At 34.7% G+C, this 21,714-nt stretch overlaps 1 protein-coding gene across 1 annotated transcript in view; it reads left to right on the forward strand.

Annotated features, from left to right (window-relative positions):
• Positions 1-1,225: 1,225 nt before the first annotated feature.
• LOC106462955 (arrestin domain-containing protein 4-like) overlaps positions 1,226-21,714 on the forward strand; it is a 30,712-nt gene continuing 10,223 nt past the window's right edge. Inside the window, exons 1-4 of the mRNA XM_013922925.2 lie at positions 1,226-1,512; positions 1,591-1,738; positions 14,307-14,435; positions 18,048-18,265. Of these exons, the coding sequence (XP_013778379.1) occupies positions 1,618-1,738; positions 14,307-14,435; positions 18,048-18,265 (468 nt within the window). The 5' untranslated portion in view covers positions 1,226-1,512; positions 1,591-1,617. The remainder of the gene's footprint in view (positions 1,513-1,590; positions 1,739-14,306; positions 14,436-18,047; positions 18,266-21,714) is intronic.

The raw sequence follows: 21,714 nt of genomic DNA on the forward strand, positions 1-21,714 counted from the left end.
AGTTGGATTTGTTCATTTTGGGTGTTTTTAATGGGATCAGAGCTCACAGAAAAATATAATTTTGGGGGTTTGGTCAATTACTCAGTCATATATTGACCAATTTACATGGAATTTGGTACAAAGATAGTTTTTTTTACAGTGTGTTTGTGTGTGTGTGTTTTCTTAGAACAAAGATACATTAGGCTATCTGCTGTGTCCACCGAGGGGAATCCGATGAACCCCTGATTTTGGCATTGTAAATCCGAGGACTTACCGCTATCCCAGCAGGGAGGGGGTAAAGGTTAAATAAACCCATAATTTTAGTCTTGTTTTGACGAATTTACATGGAATTTAGTACAAAAATACTCTTTGCAGGTCCCAAAAAGAAATATAGACAATTTTAGAGTTTTTGTCTTTTGTTTAATTTCTTAGCGAAGAAAGCACAATTTGGGGTTTTCGTGAATTATTTACGTGTATGTCAACCAAACTACATGGAATTTGGTACAAAAATATCCTTTTTGCAGGTCCGTTTGTTTGTTTGTAATTAAGCACAAAGCTACATAATGTGCTATCTATGCTCTTCCCACCACGGGTATCGAAACCTGGATTCCAGCGCTGTAAGTCCGCAGACATACCGCTGTGCCACTGAGGGGGGGGGGCTTTTGCAGGTCCCAAACAGTGATATAGACGGTTTTCGATTTTTCTGGTGTCAAAATTGGCCATGTTGGGACTGCGTGGCTGAGACATGTCGCATTTGCCCGCGAATGTTGACCTCTTTACTTTTAATAAATATTATTTTTTTCATGTTAATTAATTTTCAATGCTTATTTCATAAATGATGCTAAGATAATTGAAATTAAAAAAATATGTAAAATAAATTTTTTTGTATAAATTGATTTCAGCATTTTGTAAACTGAAAACACCCGGCTTAAAACAACAACTAGTGTCATAAAAAACGCAGTGCTAGGAATAACTCAAGGAAAACCAGTATTATACTGGTACTCTGTCCCTTGAAATGGGGGTTGAACACGTTTTCCCTTTCATGCCGAACCTGTTCACCTCGCCATTTCAAGTCTACCTATAGTCCCATTTAAGGAAGAGGTGTTCTCGGCCTGATCTTGACGTCTTCGCTAGCTGGAACCAGTACCTGAAGGCGTGGGCTCACACTTTACATTTGCCTGCCGAAGAAAGGCATTCTTTGAACATTATCTGAATGACAGGTCCACGTGGTTTCTCTGCCAGCTGTTCTACAAAACATTCACGTCTTGAACAGAATAGCCAGAAATTACGGCGGGACCTAAACACTGGTTCTATAATCCATAATTTTACTAGTACTCGGAAAAAATTCTTAGTGCGAAGAATAACCCCGAGGTTAACTTTGGCGAGTGGAAATTTTGCAACTCAATGAGTTACGTATTGAGCTCACCGTTGTTTTGTTGGGTATTCACCTACAAGGCGTGCTAACAGGTCGAGTTTGAAAACACTCCCTCCAACCACACCAGTATCTTCAAGTTTCGACAGGAGATAAATTCGGTACAAAAAGTTTTTGAAGATTATTATATAAACTGTATAATAAGTTTAGGAAACTAAAGTAATTTCTTTTTCGAATAGCTGTGCCAAAACAACAACGACAACAAAATGACCAGAAAACTTAAGAGATTTCTAATTCTTCTGGACAATGACAGTTTACTGTATCTCCCTGGGTCATTTCTTTCTGGCAGAGTGTTGTTGGAGTTAGAGGAGGACACCCCTGTGTTAGGTAAGAATGCTCAGTGTTTTAGCTCCATCGTGGTATCACCAACATATTCATTTTAAGTTAGTACATTTGTTTCCGCAGTGATTTTTCGTTCACTTGATAAATAAGTTACCGTCACGACTCAGTGTTGAGCTGTAAAAAGTGTTCTTACAGTAGTGAAAGCTTTGTGGTTAAAACATTATTGTCTTAGTTGATAATGTTTATAATAAGTGTGTTATATCTCATTCACTGGGATCAAAGTATATATAATCATTAACATGCGAATGAAAAACTCATTACTACAGTTATTAAATGATTTGAGATATATCATCATTATGTTTTAAAGATATTAATAATTCATATAAGATCAAAAATAAATCAGCTCTCTTATTTTATTATCATTGTGTTTTCTGCATTCACGGTATTTTAAAAGAAAATTAAAAATGACCATGAAGATAATAAGTCACTAAGTTTAATAAGTAGGCAGAACCTTATTTATTACAATTAATATTCACTACTTGTAACTGAGACATAGAAAATAATATAATTATTGGTTATTGTAGATATTCTTCCTTTTTAACTTTTATAACAGGAAATAATATGGAGGGATTTGAAAAACAAACTAACAAATAAGGTTTAAGTCATTATGTTTGAATAGAGGAAAAACGAGACAGTTGTTCGTTTCACTGATGATGTCTTTAATGACGAAACCATGGTCGTGAATGAATGATGTGTTTGTGAAACGTACAAGTTGTCTTGCTTTTCCTTAATTCTGTAATTATGTAGTTTCACTAAGTACCGACGGTTTGAAGTATCAATTATTTTTTGAGATAATTACCTCATACATTTTCCTGATGTTTATTCCAGACATTTACAACTCATGGTATCGAAACCAATGTTTCACCTTCATCCAGTTGCATAATTTGCTTATGGCATCAGTCTTCTGGAAAACTAAACTATATTTTAAAAGATCCTAATGATAACCTTGATATCAAGCCTCCAATTTCTAACAGAATGTTGTTTTTTCAATGCATCTAATATCACACAAGAGTAAACAATATCTTGAAAGATCCTACTGATTACCCTTTATATCAAAGCTCCTATTTCTAACAGAATGTTGTTTTTACTATACATCTAATATCACACAAGAGTAAACAATATCTTGAAAGATCCTACTGATTACCCTTTATATCAAAGCTCCTAGTTCTAACATAATATTGTTTTCCAATGCATCTAATATCACACACAATTAAACAATATCTTGAAAGATCCTACTGATTACCCTTTATATCAAAGCTCCTAGTTCTAACATAATATTGTTTTCCAATACATCTAATATCGCACACAATTAAACAATATCTCGATAGATCCTACTGGTTACCCTTTATATCAAAGCTCCTATTTCTAACATAATATTGTTTACCAATGCATCTAATATCGCACACAATTAAACAATATCTTGAAAGATACTACTGATTACCCTTGATATCAAAGCTCCTATTTCTAACATAATATTGTTTTCCAATGCATCTAATATCACACACAATTAAACAATATCTCGATATATATCCTATTGCCACTTTATGAAGTTACTCTCGAGTCTTGATATCAAAGTTTGCAACATCACTATAATATGTTATTCCCGATTACTTCTATTCATACAGTAAGCTTACATGTCTTCTTTTCTTTTATTTGAGAGGCCCGTAAAAAAAGAACAACAAACAAAGAAACGAAAACAAAACGCTGATTAAACGAGGCATAATATTTTAAAGATGATTTATCAGATATTGATGTGTTATCTACTGATTAATTTAATTTTTCAACTAAAGGAAACAAGCAGTCGAAGTCATCCATATGAAGCTCATTTGGTCTACTGACTTAAACCACTAATTTCATGATAACTTGAGAAAGCTTTTGACTTTAAATTTTTCACACACTATCTCTTTTTAACTGTAATTGTAGCGGTATGGGAGCTAAGACTAAAAATATGAATTTTTCTTCCAGTTTCTATAATATCGTTCGTTGGTCTCTATAACTCGATGTATTTCCTATTTAGAAAACGATAAGTTTGTGAACCTATCAAACAAAGCAAATTATTCAATCAGATGGTACTAAATGATTCTCATAATCACACGAATTCGTCAAAATTGTTTAAATATATTTTTTTAGTTTTATATTGTATGTAATATTTAGTCTTATTACTTCAACCATTACTAAACAAGCGGCCTGTCTCCCATACGGGTTTTTATCCTGAATAATAATAATATATATATATATATATATATAATTTATTGATACATTTTAGAATATAGTTAGGCTTAGAAAAAGTAGGCTTAAATTTTAAGGTTCCGGGCACTGGTTGGCCCTGCGGTAGAATTCTGGATTCCGGAGCTGGTGTGTTTGATTCGAATCCGCACAATACGACAAAATATTCCCCTCTCCTCCAGCTTTAAGCTGTGAGGCTGACTAGCTTACCTTCCCTCTGGTCACTGAAATACAAAATACAAAAATAGAAATTTTAAGATTGGAATAGTAACTCATACGCCTGGCAAAGAACATAAATCAACCTCAATGGCTAATCACTTCCTTAATAGTTTCAACAAAGAGATGTCTCTAAGCTCATGAAAAATTTAAGGAAAGTAGTGCTTACATAAAGGCATGTCATTATTTTGTGGTGAAAAAATAATGCACGTCTCTAAGGAGGCACTTATTATTTCAATAGAGCTTTAATCAATATTTTATTGCCCCCCAGAGGCACAGCGGTATGTCTGCGGAGTTACAACGCTACAAACCGGGTTTCGATACCCGTGGTGGGCAGAGCACAGATAGCCCATTGTGTAGCTTTGTGCTTAACACAAACAAACAATATTTTTATTAATATAGATTAATGTAAAGATCTAACTTTGTGAGCGGACAGTAACCATGGTTAGCGCTTACAAAACTGCGGTTAGCGGGCAGTAACCATTGTTAGCGCTCACAAAACTACGGTTATACACGCCTTTATTGTTTTGGTCATGGCATCCGCGACGTACAGAATATTTAGAAAAAAAAACATATTTCACATATTACTGAAGAAAGACTAGTTACAAAATCACCAGAAGTATCTAACTGAATTTCAGAATAACTATAGGGGTAAAAATATAAACAATTTGTGAATTAGAGTTCTTAATATGCATATATATATACATGTATATATATATATATACAAGTAGTATATCTTAAGTTCTTGTGTACTGCACCTTCGATTCCAGGAATGGACAATGTTTCGGTCCCTGTGCTAAGGTCATCACGAGATGACATAGCTACATTTATCAGGTCATTTGTATTCTATTTACATGTTAGAGGAGTTTAGAATGGCCAAAGTACAGATTAATCTTTCCATAATTGTGTAGTCCTGTCGTAGCACGTATGTCAGTGCCAGAACAGGTAGCGTGGCGCCATCCACATTACCGAACCACCAATCAGAGAGAGGCAACGAACCAGCAGCAACCACTTTTACTTCATTAGAATTAGTTAATGTTCATGATTTTTATTTGTTTTTCTTATATATTTTTATTTTCATTTTCTAGCACCAGGTATCCAATGTAAATAATACGATTTGAATAATTTTACTTTTACTACTACCATAGGTTCGAGGATGTTGCAACCGACCTTGGCACGGGATCTCCTCCCACCAACAATCTCTTCAAGGTTATTCTATTAGTAATTCACAATTCAACTTGATTTAAGTAGCATCTATTCTTTCCACGTACTTAAACGTTCGCTCCCTTTCTAGTCTTCCGTCTCATTTCCTTAAGTCTTCTAGTGTGTTCTCTGTTTTATGTTTTCCACGTTTTCTCAATATACGTGCTATTTAATTGACGATATCTGAGATCTTATCAGGTTGCTGTGACTAGCTTGGTGCGTTCTAGAAAATACGTCGTTATCATATGAGCCTTGGATGTCTCAAAGGTTTAAGTGATATTGTTTGGGCAAAACCTGCCTCCAATCTTATGATGGGCCTAGGAGGTCTGTTAGTTGTATGATCCTCTCATAATAATTACTGTTATTGGTTAACTAGACAAGTGCATCATGATATGGCCCACATTATGCTCTGGATAAACTTGATTGTCCAGTTTTGATTGCGAACAATTAAAACCCTAGATGTCCATCTCCAGATACGGTTTCTGCCTATGCAGTCACATATATTTTAACTGAACCATCAGTTGCTGTGATCATGTATATCTACTTCATGACTTTGACTGTGTTCACCAGTCCTGACCTTTCGCTTCACACTCTGCTGCTAATCTTCATTGGTCTGGACTCACTCAATACTTTTGACGTTTTACAGTATACATAACTCCTCAACATCTTTCTTGGCGTCATTGAACCACAACTTGATGAATTTCAATCTTTGCATTACTCCCTCGCTTGTCTTCTCTTCCAAGTAGTTATCCACTGAGTGGTGAGATACAGTTGTGTTACTCTGAGTAGTTCTTGGATGATTGGAATCATTTTCCTTGTAGTAATAATTCCGCAATGAAGCCAAAACGTGTAGGCTTTTCCTTTGCTATTCTCATGGGTGAATTTATCGTCTACTGTAACTTAGTCATTGCTAATTTTGAAGTTGTTGCACATAAGTAAATTCCATACTCGGTTCTGGTCAAGACTGTTGCTCTCTTCAGATTGATGAGGCTCACTTACTACACTTTCTGGGCTGAGAAGTTTGGAGTCTTTACTCATATGTTCAATATTTGCATATATTGCCATTTTGTGGCTCAGTACAACACCCAGAAAAGCGATAGAGTTCTTATGTGGGACTCTTCTGTCTGCATATCTCAGTGTGAAGATATTGGTGTCATTGTGAGATCTGGTAGCCATTATTCACTAGACTTTATCTGGTTGGATGGGCATTTTGTTATCTGTAGTCCACTGGCAGAGTTTTTCCGGTTTCTTGCAGATCCTCTACCGTTCCTATTATCATGTGTGAGATGCTTCTAATAATTATACCATCAACATATGTGTATGGTGTCACTTTGGGAGCTTCCAGTGCATTGACCAGAACAGTTCTATATATATATTGAAGAAGATGTGGATCAGCAAGAATCTTTGTGATAAGCTAGGGCAGATTTAAAAACTTTTATATCTCCATTCGTGAACTCTCAATTGACAGTGCTTGATGTCCTGCATAGTCAGTGACCATCAAATAAGAATATCTGAGAATTTCAATATGTCAAAATGCCAATATCCACTGAAGTTTAGGCACTTTTAAAACAAATAGCCCAATAGGACAGTGCTGTGTCGTCTACATATGCTGCTAGATGTCGTGTGTGACTGCCTCGACATTTGTGAATGTGGATCTCTTTGGTTGTGCACCTCCTCTAGATCTTATGCGAGTCTTTTTGCTATCATATTTCCATTAACTTTATCCACACATTTGACGTTGCTATTAGTCTGTATCATATCACTATGCGATGGCCTTTGAAGGATTTGTGCAACACTGCTATTGAGCAGTTTCTAAGGTCTTTTCTAATTCCCCCTCCAATATTGACTAATTGATTATTTCAGTTAGTTCCATTTTCTCTTCATGGAGAGAGTTTTGATTTTGGAGTAATTCACACTACCTGGATCTGGGGTCAGAATCACTCTTTGTTTGTCAAAGAATTCTCTCCAATGCATCCAGTGTCACTAGCATTACTAAAAATGGTCAGCTTCCTGCTGAATTCGTCATTCATTCCCAGCCATGCCTGTTTCACAGATGGTACCCTCTTTCTTGTAGCTGACTTATATACTCCTGGAAGAAGGTGTTACTGTTACCTTCTCCTTCATCAGTTCTAAGTCCTTCACCATTAGGTTCTCTGATCTCTTATAATCCTACCATTTGAGACACTATTCATATTTTTTACAAGCTTTGATATGCTGAATCACATTATTGGCAAATATTGTCCCCTATTGCTTACTTACTTCTCCCTGTTTTTATGGAATTCTGAGGTAGCTTTATTGAATTTTGTTTCATCTTAGTTTCTCTTTCATTACATGTGTTGGCCTTATTACATGCTTTACTGGCCTCAATCTTCACTATCTGGGCTTACCTTACTTCTGTTGTCGTCAATTTCGGTTTATTTTAACTACCTCATTTACTTTTCTGACGCACTTGCCTTTCCTACCACACTTTTCATTTACTAACAATATTTTTGGATCCTGTTATATATTGGAAGTCATTTGTGCGAGTGGGTTTTTTGAGACGACTTCTTGTGGTCACTGCTTATTAGAGACAATGGCTTTCATTTCAACTGATGAAAAGCAGCAACTGTAATAAGGGTTAGGCCTATGGTTAAATCAGTTCCTCTCCCTCTCTGCTATTCTTGTGAAGTATCATTATGGACTAGAATACATTTGATGTTTTGCAGTTCGTTCCATAATGATCTTACTTTCACTTTTCGGACTGTGTCCAGTCAGAAAGGGCTCTGGGCATTAAAATCACCTGTAATGTTGACCCTTTTGCCAATATTCACGAAAGGATTCAGTAGCCTAGTTCATTTCTTTTCCACTGTCGCAGTGTCACCAGTGATATACAAGTCGACCAGGATGTATTCCTTCCCAGCAATCTTTAGGTTGACTGCCAGAGGCTCTACTTCCACTATGTTTCTAAGAAGGGGTACTTAGTAGCATTCAGTGTTGAAATATACAAGGATGAAATTTCCTTTTTTGGCATTTCCCTCCAATGTCAATGGTTCAGACAATACATTGATGTCACTGCCATATTATAGCTTCTCCTGTACATTTCTCCCGGTGGGACAGCGATAAGTTTATGGGTTTATAATGCTAAATTAGGGGTTCGATTCTCCGCGGCGGACACCACAGATAGCCCAATGTGGCTTTGTTCTAAAAAAACTAACAAACAACAAACCCTGTAGCCTTGTTTGTTGTATTTTGTCATTAGACAGTCCTAGTTGGGTGAGTTTAAAACTCATGTTACTACTGATGACTTTGTCAACAGCTAACACAGTAGAATCTTATTGCTCTGCGGCTGCTAGATTTGGAGCAAGCGGTACCTCCCATTGAGGTCAATACCTCCACCATTGTTGCAACGTGCGCCTAGCCTCCATTTTGACGGCCATTAATTTCGAGCTATGACTGGATCGTATGCACCCGCTGTTTATCTCTCTGCCCCAGCTAGGGGACAGCTCACGGCTGTTCATTCCATTCTCTCTCTGATCAAGTTTAGTTTCTTTATACTTTTGTAAGTAATTTTGACTCCTATCATTTTCGGACAAGGGCAAATTAATTCCATTACCATAATGATGATTGTTTGAAGTTAAGCACAAATCTACACAATGGGCTATCTGTGCTCTGCCCACCACGGGTATCGAAACCCGGATTCTAGCGATATAAGTTCGCAGACATACCGCTGTGCCACTGGGGGGGCCCATAATGATTAAAAGAAAAACTTGAAGAATTTTAAAATGTGCATTTATGACAAAATAATAATACCTCTGTTTTAAGAAGTTATTTTTGTGACTAGGATACTTTAAATTATTCATCATTCACTCTATTTTGATTTTATTAATTATTTATCATTTAATATTTTACCCACAGTAAACAAGATTAAACAGAGCCTTTAATATAAGACAAAAAAGGATGGAGACTAAGACTGCTTATCGTTGCTAGACTCTATAATAACATGGTAAAGAAACATAGCCTAATTTAGTATTAATAATTGAATATATACCTACACAAATTGAGTAAAACAGTCTAATATAATTTGATTTAATATAATTATAAGTATAAGTTGTTTTTTTTAGGGGGGACACTTGAATAGACATTTGTGTCATAGTAAACTGGCATAATACTGTTCTAATATTTCTATAATGGACGTAGCGTGTATGTCATTATCTATGTTTGTAACTAAAACTCCTGCGCCGTCTATTAAATGGCACCACAAACAAAAACCCATAAAATAATTTCGTATTCAAGATTCAGACAATTAGAAAAATAACTGTGCTATGTGCAACAACCATTTGCTTATAATACAACACAATTTTAAATAAAAGTACTTTCCTCACAACAAGAACATAACTTTCACTAGTTACGTGAAGGTTTGATTATAACTTTATTGATGTAACTTTTAAATGTAGTACTGAGAAACTGGAGTTCTTAAAAAACTATTATTTTTTTCAATAAACGCTACCACTTTTAATGTATACAAACATTACAGTTTATATCAGTAAAATTTCTGAAAATTTTGAGCTCTGTACATTGAATCATTTTGATGCAATGAGTTGCGTTTGACTAAAGAGCACAATCCGAATATTCTTCCCGTGTAGTACTTCCCAGAAAAAAAGTTCTCTTTTTTAATGAGATATAATCACTACGATTATTGTGTAATATTAACAGCGTTTTTAATAGTCTAATGTAATTGATTTAATATTATAATTTTTATTAGAAGACACTGAAGTTAAGTCTTTGTTTCATAGCAATGTTTTATCCATTTCGCCATCTTTCTTTAGAATTAACAAATGAGCCTACCAATTAGTACTGGTATATTTTTTGACGTATCAACTCGACTAGTACTATACCAATAGAGCAAACTTAGCTAAGCCTAATTTGGTACTAATTATCATGTAATATAAACTTGCACAATATAAGTAAGTTGATCCAAATTAACTACTTTATTTTTAAAATGACCCGAAATTAATTAAAACTTTTATAATAAATTAAGAAGGGTAATGACTGGGTCATAATTGAAAAACTAAATTAGCTTTCTTTCGTCTGTACTCTCTAGCGCCCTCTCCCTCCCAGATGTGGTAAATAGAAACTCTTCACGCAGTTTTTTTTTGTCAAACGAAAATGTTTGTTAAATTAATTTTATACCCATCTGTCTATCTATACTTGACATCATTAATATGTCATATTTCATTATGTTAGGCTAACAAAAAGTTACAGATATCTAAGCTGTTTTTTAAATTTGTTTCTAATTTAGAGTTAAAAACAAGTAACCTATTGGTAGATAGTAAATCTTTGCTAAACGTTAATTTTAAGTCTACAATTTAACAAAGCAAGTAAGATTTTCTAAAAATAATCTTGTAATACCAAATTAAGTAATTTCCTCGAAAATTACCGTTCGTATTTACGTCTACAGTAAGGTAGTCGATTCGGGGCCGGCATGGCTAGGTGGTTAGGGCGCTCGGCTCACAACCTGAGAGTTGGGGGTTCAAATCCCCGTCTCTCCAAACATGTTCGCGTTATAATGAGACGGTCAATTCCACTATTTGTTGGTAAAAGAATAGCCCAAGAGTTGGCGGTGGGTGGTGATGACTAGCTGCCTTCCCTCTAGTCTAACACTGTTAAATTAGGGACTGCTAGCGCAGATAGCCCTCGTGTAGATTTGCGCGAAATTCAAAACTAACTAGTTAATTTGGATTCTTAAGCTATGAGTGTAAATAAATTTTGTGTTCCTTTTTCAATGTTATATATATATTATTTGGAATTAAGTGATAAAGAAACAGAATCCTGGTTGGCATATTTGTTGTGCCATCAACGATTTAAGACAGCAGATACTTCCTAAACTGATAACATCTTATTTCACCTAAGAAGGCCCCCAGTGGCACAGCGGTATGTCTGCGGACTTACAACGCTAGAAACCGGGTTTCGATACCTGTAGTGGGCAGAGCACAGATAGCCCTTGTGTATCTTTGTGCATAATTAAAAACAAACAAACAATCACCTAAGAAGCGCTAACAATATACTTTATTTGTTGTTAAACACAAAGCTATACAATGGACTATCTGTGCTGTATCCATCGGGAGTGTCGAAACCCAATTTTTAGCGTTATAAGCTCTCGGACATACCGCAAAGCCACAGGAGGCAGGAATATATTTGAATATAGGGTTTCGTTTTCGAAATATTAAATATTAATAAACTCTGTTGCGATAAAATAGATAACCTTACAAGGTTGATTAATCAAACTAATTGATTCATATTTGTCGTTATTTAAATGGGGGGACATTTCGCCCCAATTGATTCTTTTATTTTTATCTTGTTCACAGTTATTTGGAATAACACTTAAGTATTGACTATATGCAACCAGATTTCGTTGAGAAACAAAGATTGAACGTCGACGCTACAAACCATTTTGTGTCCTGTTATTCAAATCCTGGAATTCAAAATAAACATAGATTAACAATTACATAAAACTCGAACTTCCCATGGAAGTCTAAATATTTTGTAAACTTTAAACAATTCAGGTGCTATAATGTTAGTTATAATGTGAGTCTCTCTCTGCTGTGTCCACAGAGGGGGAATCACACCCCTGATTTTAGCACTGTAAATCCGAAGATTTACCGCTGTTCCACTGGGAGACTTTTTGTTAATTAGCTGATCCATTGCTTGTTCTTCGTCTCCCATAGTTTCATTCACTACTTATTCATTTGTTAGAAATTATTATGTTCTTCTTATTTCGCCTATTTTAACCATTATTTTAATTCATACATATTTGCTCTCAGACGTGTCACTTTCCTTCCATTTTGAACTTGTACACGTTTTATCTCGTTTAACGAACCTAAAACAATAGAACAAACTAATTATGAAAAGACAACAACAAATTAAAATTAGTTTGTAAAAACTCACCTCCTAACTAAGTGACTACTGATAAGAAATACATAATAGGATATTTTCGATGACAACCGTTTAAGCAACACGTAGCAGCACGAATTTCTTAGATGTTACAACTGAAAAACAAAATAAAATAAATGCAGGATATGTTCTCAAATTATACGCTTATAACGTAGAAGGCAAGGCACACTTACTGGATACTTACTGCTTGATCTTTACCCGTCAACAAAGAGAACACTTTTTAAAATTTGAATTTTACTGACTTCATGCGTAAAGCTACTAAATAAATGTGACACAACACTTAAAAAAAAGTGCAGTTTGGTTTATTAAAAGCAAAAACAACGTTAAAATAAAACTTGGCTACTTGTTTCGACTCACCAAAGTGTAAGTCACCATCATGTAAGACTCCGTTAGAGAAATATTATTATTTCTATAATGACAAGTTTCGCTATTTTAGATAAACAAAAAGTCCCAGGCGGGACAGCGCTAAATCAGGGGTTCGATTCCCCTCGGTGAATACAGCAGTTGGCCTGAGGCGGCTTTGCAATAACAAAACACAAACAGACACACGAAACAAAAAATCTTTATCAATTTACTGTATTGTGGCAAAAATGTCGCTAGGAACTTCGCAAGAACAAGGGTAAATATATTTGGGAACACTGATATTTTGGAATTTCTTTGCGAGTCACATATACTTTCCGCAATATGGAACAACGTCCTACTCAACTTAATGACAAGAAAGTCCTTTTGGATTTTGTGAGCTTCTGTCTCAGCTTATCAAAGCTTCGAATATTAGGATTATAATAGGAAACCATACTTGCCGAAGGTGTACACTCGTAAAGAAACCAAAAAAGTGTTTATTTGAAATTTTATAAACAAACTAACGCATTTAAATTTGCAAGGATAGAAGATGTTAATTGTGTTGTATAATAATTAGTTACGTAATACTTGTGAAAATAATAGTTTAAACGCAAATATAATTTTTTATAGCAAATTTCAATTTTTAGTTGTTAATTAAAAAATAAATAAAAAATATACGCTGGTTGTTATATTTGTAGAATTAAACAAATAATACAGAACAAAAATCTTAGAATTCGTTTGCCACCTAGTGGCACAGCGGTATGTCTGCGGACTTACAACGCTAGAAACCGGTTTTCGATACCCGTGGTGAGCAGAGCTCAGATAAGCCACTGTGTATTATTGTGCTTAAGCATGCGTATGGATACCTGGTAATAGCCACTTAAAAATCCTGCTGTGAATTAAGAGTCTTTTTTTTTTTCTCTCTGTTTCTTATTATTGAAATGTGACGACCTGAAAATAAAACTTGAGCACGAATGAAAAATACAAAAATAAAACTTAACTGTAAATTTAACAATTCTGGAAATGGAATAAATTATGTTTTAAGTTGCCCATTTTAGATTAGCGTTAATTAATCAATTAACTTTAGTTTATGAGAGATGTAAGTAATTTAAAACAATATACTATAAAGGACAAATTATTTTTTTTGTACTCCTGTTTGGATCAATTTACAAAACAATTAGAGTTTAATTAGTTTTTTATATTATCATCTGTGAATATGTATTAGTGGCCCGGCATGGCCAGGTGGTTAGAACGCTCGACTCGCTATCTGTGGGTCGCAGGTTCGACTCCCCGTCAAACCAAACATGCTCGCCCTTTCAGCCGTGGAGGCCTTATAATGTGACAGTCAATCCCACTATTCGTTGGTAAAAGAGAAGCCTAAGAGTTGGCGGTGGGTGGTGATGACTACCTGCCTTCCCTCTAGTCTTACACTGCTAAATTAGGGACGTCTAGCGCAGATAGCCCTCTTGTAGCTTTGCGCGAAATCCATAACAAACAAACAATATGTATTAGTATTATTTCATCAGATTTTAGTCCTTCTTTAAATTAAAAACCTTATGTATTTAAATTCTTATAGGTCGTAACGTCCGTATTGAATTTTTCATAATAAAACTGTATATATATTTAATTTTGTATCTAGGGTTGTTCTTCTACATTGCTGGTGAAGGTGTAATAAGATTTGCTGACAGAGGACAAGGTAAAATCAATGACAAAGAAAATTATATCGACTTCAGTATGAAATTATTGGGGGATGGACCTTCAGGACCTGGTAAGTTGAGATCCACTTGTGTTACTCATATCACTTGAGACAACTTCTTCTATAACTACAGCGATAGACAAAAAAATCCTGAGGAACTTTAAAATAATGGGTCAACGGTAATTTTACAAACTTAAAACACAAAAATTCGGGGTTCGTTTACCCCGCTGGACACAGAAGATAGCTCAATGTGGTTTTCTATTAAAAAAACAAAAAAATCAAACAGATTTAATAATTGATATCACTGTTTTAAAATGTGTTTAATTACTAGGATGCCCCCCTTGATGGTTCGACGATAAGTCTGAGGGCTTATAACGCCACAAATCGGGTTTCGGTACCAATGATGGGGAAATAATAGATAGCTCATTGTATGGTTTCGGTTTAAAATAAAGAAAAGTTATTATGATACATGATTTTAAAATAGAAGAAAACCAATAACTTATGTAGAATTTTACAATAAAATATATAACCTTCCAGCTCCAGTTCACCATCCAATCATCACGGTTGTTTTTCGGTTATAGTAATTATGTATTACATCTTACTTTTAAATGAATGACCAGTAAGCAAAGTAATTTAAGTTCACATAATTTTAGAATGACATTTTATTGCTGCAAATATTGGTAACTCAGTTCCAAAGAAAAATATCTTCTTAACTTCCCTGACATTAAAGATAACTCCTGTGATTTCATATTTCCATAATTCGGTGCCAGAAGTGTTTCGCTAAAATCTTCAGTTTTATATTATAGTCTAATCATCGAATATAATTATAATGATACAGCCTAATCAAATCGATTTTGATTTAAAATAAGATGAAGGTATTGATTGATACCCACGCAATTGAACTGCTCTATATCGCATATTAAGGGACTATTCTTTCATTAATTATTTGATAGTTCTTTGGTGACTTAGCGGAAATTTCTAGGGCTTATAACACTTGAAAACTGGGGCTCGATACTCTTTGGAATACAGAACAGATAGCCCATTGTGTAGCTTTGCGCAAAAAAACAACAACAAAAAACAAAGTGAATCAGACACAAATAGGAACTTAATAGACGCTCCCTTAGAAAAGAAAATATTCACATAAGTTCGTCATGTATAACTTTTGCTTGTTTGTTTCAAAACTTTCGTGCAAAGGGCTACCTGCGTGTAGCAGTCCCTAATTTAGAACTTATTTGTTAGAAGAATTAGCACACAGGATCACACATAAAAGGTACAATAGGTTAAAAAAAAACTCGAGCAATTTTGATTAATTCCACTTCAATTATTCGAAAGCGCTCGAGTTTGAAACCTTTTTTTTAAAAAATTCATTTCACCTGATAGACTAGAGGGAAGGCAGCTGGTAAGTCAACAGCGTCAGCTCTGAAGCTGTTCTCATCTGACCGAATAGTGTGATTTAACTGTCACTCTTATAGCGTAAAATACGACCCCAATAGTGCGGTAGCTCATTTTTTGCTGCAACGGTGAACGAACCATGGACCTTAAGGTTCATAATCCGGGCACACCAGCTAATAGACTACTCTCGGCCCTATGAAGAATGAAATTGTTGTTTCTAGCACAATTGAATTGTGCTGATTGATCTACATTGACTACTTTGTCCAAGAAAACGTCATATTTCATGTCTGTTTAGGGGGGGGGGAATCACTTGTATCCATAGCAACACACACGCACATTTGTATTATATAAAAACATGTAAAGCGCTCTTTCTAAAATCGATTTCGACTGATATCCTACGTGGAGTGGTTTGTTTTTAATTGTACTGCCAGACGTCGCTTGTCAGACAGTAAAGAGATATCGACCACATTATATATATATATTACCTGATCAATTGGAGAGCGTCTGCCAGATGTTTAATACAGGTAACTTCAATGGCAAGTAGTAATAGTAAATAACAGTAACATATATTTTATGTAATACAACTCGTCGTCTAAGCTGCCAGAAACGTATGATAAAGATCAAGATTGAAAACATGGGTTTAGTAAGAAAATAAACCTCGTTCTAGCTTTTTATTTTTTACTAATTCAAGTAAGGTTTAAGACTTAAGACACAATACCCACGAGTTTACTAATAATCTTCTTCGAAGCTGTGTCTTGGACAGCTTTAAAATTATATTATATACAGTTACTAACATACAAAACATAATTTATTTGGTAGGGTTGAACAAGCCACACGAATGACTAAACAGACAAACAAACTGAGTGCGAGAGTATGTTTAAGTACATGTAGATAATTCAAAAATTGGCTGCGTAAGGGAATAAAAAAACAACAACTCAACTTTTAGGAACATCCCTATTTTTTTTGGAGTTCATTTGCTGAGGCAATGTTGAAAAGGTTTATTTTGAGAAATATAAAATAAATATTTAAAAAAGTTAATTTTGCCGGATTGGACCTCTCAAAAGTGTTTTTTCTTGGCACTTCTATGGAGTTTTTAAATATAAATTATAAGTCGTATAAACAATATAATATGTTTTTTATTTTTGGTTACGTGTGGGAGAGATTTTTTTAGTAATGTTAGAAGCAGTTGCTCCAAGAAATGTCATTATCTCTTTAAAACTCAGGCAAGTAGAACTCCTATCTAAGCTCACTTTAGAAATACCTAACACGAAAGATTTAAAACAACTGACAACGTTGTTATATGAGAAGCGTTTGTTTGTTTCTAGTTAAGCACAAAGCTGCACAATGGGCTATCTGTACTCTGCCCACCACGGGTATCGAAACCCGGTTTCTAGCGTTGTAAGTCCGCAGACATGCCGCTGTGTCACTGGGAGGTTTAAAAGGACATTAATGTTACGTGTTAGTTTTATGATCAATCTGATGCCAGGCCAAGCGTCAATGTTATGACTTTGTTTGTTTTTATAGCAAAGCCACGTTCACCTATGTGTTGTGTCCACCGCGGGAATCGAACTCGGTATTTTAGCATTTTAAGTCCGTAAAATTACCGCTGTCCGACCGAGAGACTGTGAGAAGCGTATAACGTACAACTTAGCTAGTCTTGGGTCTTAGCAATCTGCGGTCGCGGGTTCGAATCCCCATTCCACCAAACATGCTCGCCCTTTCAGCCGTGGGGGCGTTATAAGTGACGGCCAATCCCACTATTCGTTGGTAAAAGCGTAGCCCAAGAGTTGACGGTGGGTGGTGATGACTAGCTGCCTTCCTTCTAGCCTTATACTGATAAATTAGGGACGGCTAGCGCAGATAGCCCAGGTGTAGCTTTGCGCGAAATTCAAAACAAACAAACAAGTTTGGGTCCTTATAAGAGTAACAGTCAAGTCACGATATTCGGCATGACATGAGTTGGCGGTGGGTGGTGTTGACTAGCTGCTTTTTCTTTAGCCTATCTCTTCAAAATTAAGTACAGCCAGTGCAGATAGACCTCTAGTAGTTTTGTGCGAAATCGAACAGACAAATAAATAAATTAATGTAAGATTAAGGACAGCTAGTGCAAATAGACCTCTAGTAGTTTTGCGCGAAATCGAACAAACAAATAAATAAATTAATGTAAGATTAAGGACAGCTAGTGCAAATAGACCTCTAGTGGCTTTGCGCGAAATTAAACAAACAAATAAACAAATTAATGTATTTATTAATCAAATATTTAATACACATATATTTTCCATATTTTTGCAGGGGCCAGAATTGTAGTGTTGTCTCCAGGTGTACATTCTTTCCCATTTAAGTTAGGCCTTCCTCTTGGACTTCCGTCTACATTTCTTGGGAAACACGGGTGGGTTCAGTATTTCTGCAAAGCATCCTTGAAAGAGCCATCTGGTGTTGTGCACAAAAACCAACAAGTGTTTATAATCATGAACCCAATCGATCTGAACCTAGAACCTGCGATTCTTATGGTAAGTTGACTGAGTTTACTTAAGAGGAATTATAACACCTTAACACCTTTAGAGCAAGAACAGAAAATAAATGATGCCTATTATTATTTTGCAATAGAGGAAGAACAGACAATAAATGATGCCCGTTGTTATTTTGCAAAATAAACAAACAAACAAGAACGCCCTCTAAATCTAAGATAAGCAGACACAGTTTTTATGAAGTCCTTGTGTATTTCACGGAAAATAATAGTTCAGAGGTTCCCTGCCGTCTTTTTTTTAACGGATACAGTTTATTGTTCAACTTACCCAGGTCAACAAATAGAGCGAGCATATTGCCGCAGCAAAACGGTGCAAACCACGAACCTCGGGCTCACAGTCCGACATGCTGACTACTTGGCCACATGTCTATACTTTTTCATACACAAAAAAGCCCACTTTCCCCATGGCACAGCGGCGAGCTTGCAGACTTATAACGCCAGAAACCGGGTTTCGATACCCTTGGTGGGCACAGCACAGATAGCCTGTTCTGTAGTACTACACCTATATAAATTTAATAAACTTTATCACTAAAAACGTCAACAACAAAAATATTTTAAAAACGAGTAGTTTCGGTTATAGGCCTATATCATGTGTAAGTTAGTTATACTTCTTTCAGTGTTGGAAAACAAAAATTATTATTCAAAACACGTAAAAAATAATACAGGATATTTGACGAACAATACTGATGTTCATTCAAATAAAATATAGAAATGTCAAAGGTCGCTATAGTATATGCAGTACTTATGTTAAACATCCACAAAAAAAGGACGCTACAACAGTTAGAAATTACAACAAGGTTTCCTTCACTTTATGCTAACATAATTATATTTACCATTATTGGTTAAATATACCACAATAATTAACACAATTAGCAGAGAACAAGTGTTTCGGGCTGAATTAGCTTTTATCCATCCATGGTAGGTAAAACTATCCAAAAAAAGTTTAAATATCTCTAGGTGTGGAATATCTGTAGCCAATGGTAACAAATGAATTTCTATAGATTTGGGACAGTATTACCTAAGATAACCTAGTTGAATGATAAGAGTTGATAATGATATAACGCGAAACTGCACCACTCCAACAGCAATGAAATGTTACTTGTTATTTAATATGATTAAATATATATTATTACCACTTTAATTAGTTTTATGCAGATGGTATCTGAGAAAGAAGTTTGACGTTAAGGGGTTTAAATCTTAAAAAAATAAAAACAGATTGGACCCTTTTTTTATCTGATCAGCATTGCCTTATTAGAAATAAAAAAAGCTCGATATTATGAAAGGATAACGTAGGCGACTGTTTAGGACGTAAATTCACGTGAATTATAGTGTGAGTAATGGCGACAATTAAATTGGCTCTGAGATAATAATTTATTTTATTTATTCAGTTTTTAGTATTAAAATATAATTCATATATATATTTTTTTGCATACGAAGTATTAAGACAATCAAATTTACGACAGGTTCTGTTTTTGAATTGTTTTTCGTATTAACGACAAATAATTTATCCCTTGTTCTTTTAGTTACGTTACACGTTAAAAAATTGAAAATTGTTCTTCATGTTCGTCTTGATGAAAGTAATTTAACGGTTTATGGCTTTGATAGAATTTTGCATCAACGTACGAATTATTTAATTTTTAAAATATTTTAAAACATGCAAAACTTTTATTAAAAATTTCATAACTTTTAATTTTTGAAGTGTATTTGAAAAGTTCGCTGTTCTAAACAACAGCTCGCGGCCTTATACTTAAAGCACTTTAGTAAATTGGATGATATCAAGTTAAAAAGTTAATTCCCTATCTCTCTGGATCAAAAACAAAACAATACGAGCCCGAAAGAGCTATTTTTGGTAGTTTGTTATATTAAGAAGAATGAAATTATGTAATGACTTGAAGATAAAAACTGAATTAAACAACTTGTGTTGAAGACATGAAACAGCCTCGTTAAGCCTAATTCGTCCATTCGCTGACAAAAAACTCTTAAGAAAAAATAAAATTTGTTTATTGATATTACTTAGGGAATATTAGTTTTATATAGAAAACTTCTTAATTTGTGAATGGCCTGTTAAATGTAGTTTTGGGAAGAAAAACACACGAAAAAATCAGTTGTATAGTGTCTTAAGTTATAGTGTCTTATGTTTCGAAACTTATCAAAGTTGATCGTTGTCCTCTACCCTGAATTTTTACTGTAGGATTTTTGTCGAACCAAATTATTCTTATTTTAGAATCTTCTCTCCAATTAGGGCGAAATTGTTAACCTGTGTTAGTCTCTGAAACAACAGAAATTGACTTGGTATGATTCACTTACAGTTTATAAAAGTTGCTCAGCGTTGGCTTTCAAAATTTTAAGATGGAATGTTAGCTTTTTTTTTAATCATCAAAACATTTAGCTTACACGTATTATTTTTATTGCCTGATTACTTAGTTTGGTAGATTATTCCGCCAAATGAGTGTTGTAATGTTCGAACTACTTGAAACAAGAAATTCTTATTTTGAGTTGTACTTGTCCTTATTAACCTCTAGGTAAACTCCAAACGTCATAGCCAGAGACAAGGCCATTATTAGGTCAGAGCCATTATAAAAGTGTTCGTCTTGAAAATATTTATGCGTTCTTTGGAAGTTGCAATTATGTAAAAAGCCAAGATCCAATGTGTTTTTGAAGGTCGTATTTTTATGTTGAAGATAGTGAAACAAAAGACCACCAACAATATGAAGACTAGAGTTATTTTACTTTAGACTGATTGAGATACTTATGTATCATATTTACATTTCAGACTGTTTTTGTTATGGTCTGAGTGATGCAATACTTTAGTGTTTTTAAATCAGTAAAATATTAGAAGTCAAAACGTGTTAAAAATTATGAGATAAAGTTAAAACTTGAAAAGAAAAAGCAAATTAGTGATGTTGGTTAAAAACTACACTCTTAAAAGTGACGAATGACTATAAAATTGTATAAGACTTAATTCCAAAGCCGGTTAAAACAAGGAATCGCGAACAGCTGCAACATAGCTCCGAAGATACAAGATTTTCACACAGTCTACAACGTTCAACCTTTGAACTCTCACTTACTTTTGTGTCTTCTTTACCTGAAAGGCAGACTTCTTGAGCACTTTTTCATGTTGATCATCATCTAGCCTTCTACTGAATTAAGTTTCTCTGAGATATTTCAGAGAAAATCGTAAACTTTTTTTTCTTTCTAAATACACCTAGTCTGTTGTCGTGGATGTTGCTATTCTACTCAGTTTAATCACTGAGCTAGAAGCACAATTATATAATACGTCTCCAAACACTGTAAGCGAGAGATAATAGGATTTTGGGTTTGAACGTGTTTTGCTCAGATATTTCAAGTGAAAGACAGATGAAACAAATAATAATAACTTATAAAAAAATTCCGCCATAGTCAGTTCTATGGAATTACGATCTGAGCTTGTTT

Source organism: Limulus polyphemus, unplaced genomic scaffold (genome assembly GCF_000517525.1).
Source record: "Limulus polyphemus unplaced genomic scaffold, Limulus_polyphemus-2.1.2 Scaffold1289, whole genome shotgun sequence".
NCBI lineage: Eukaryota > Metazoa > Arthropoda > Merostomata > Xiphosura > Limulidae > Limulus > Limulus polyphemus.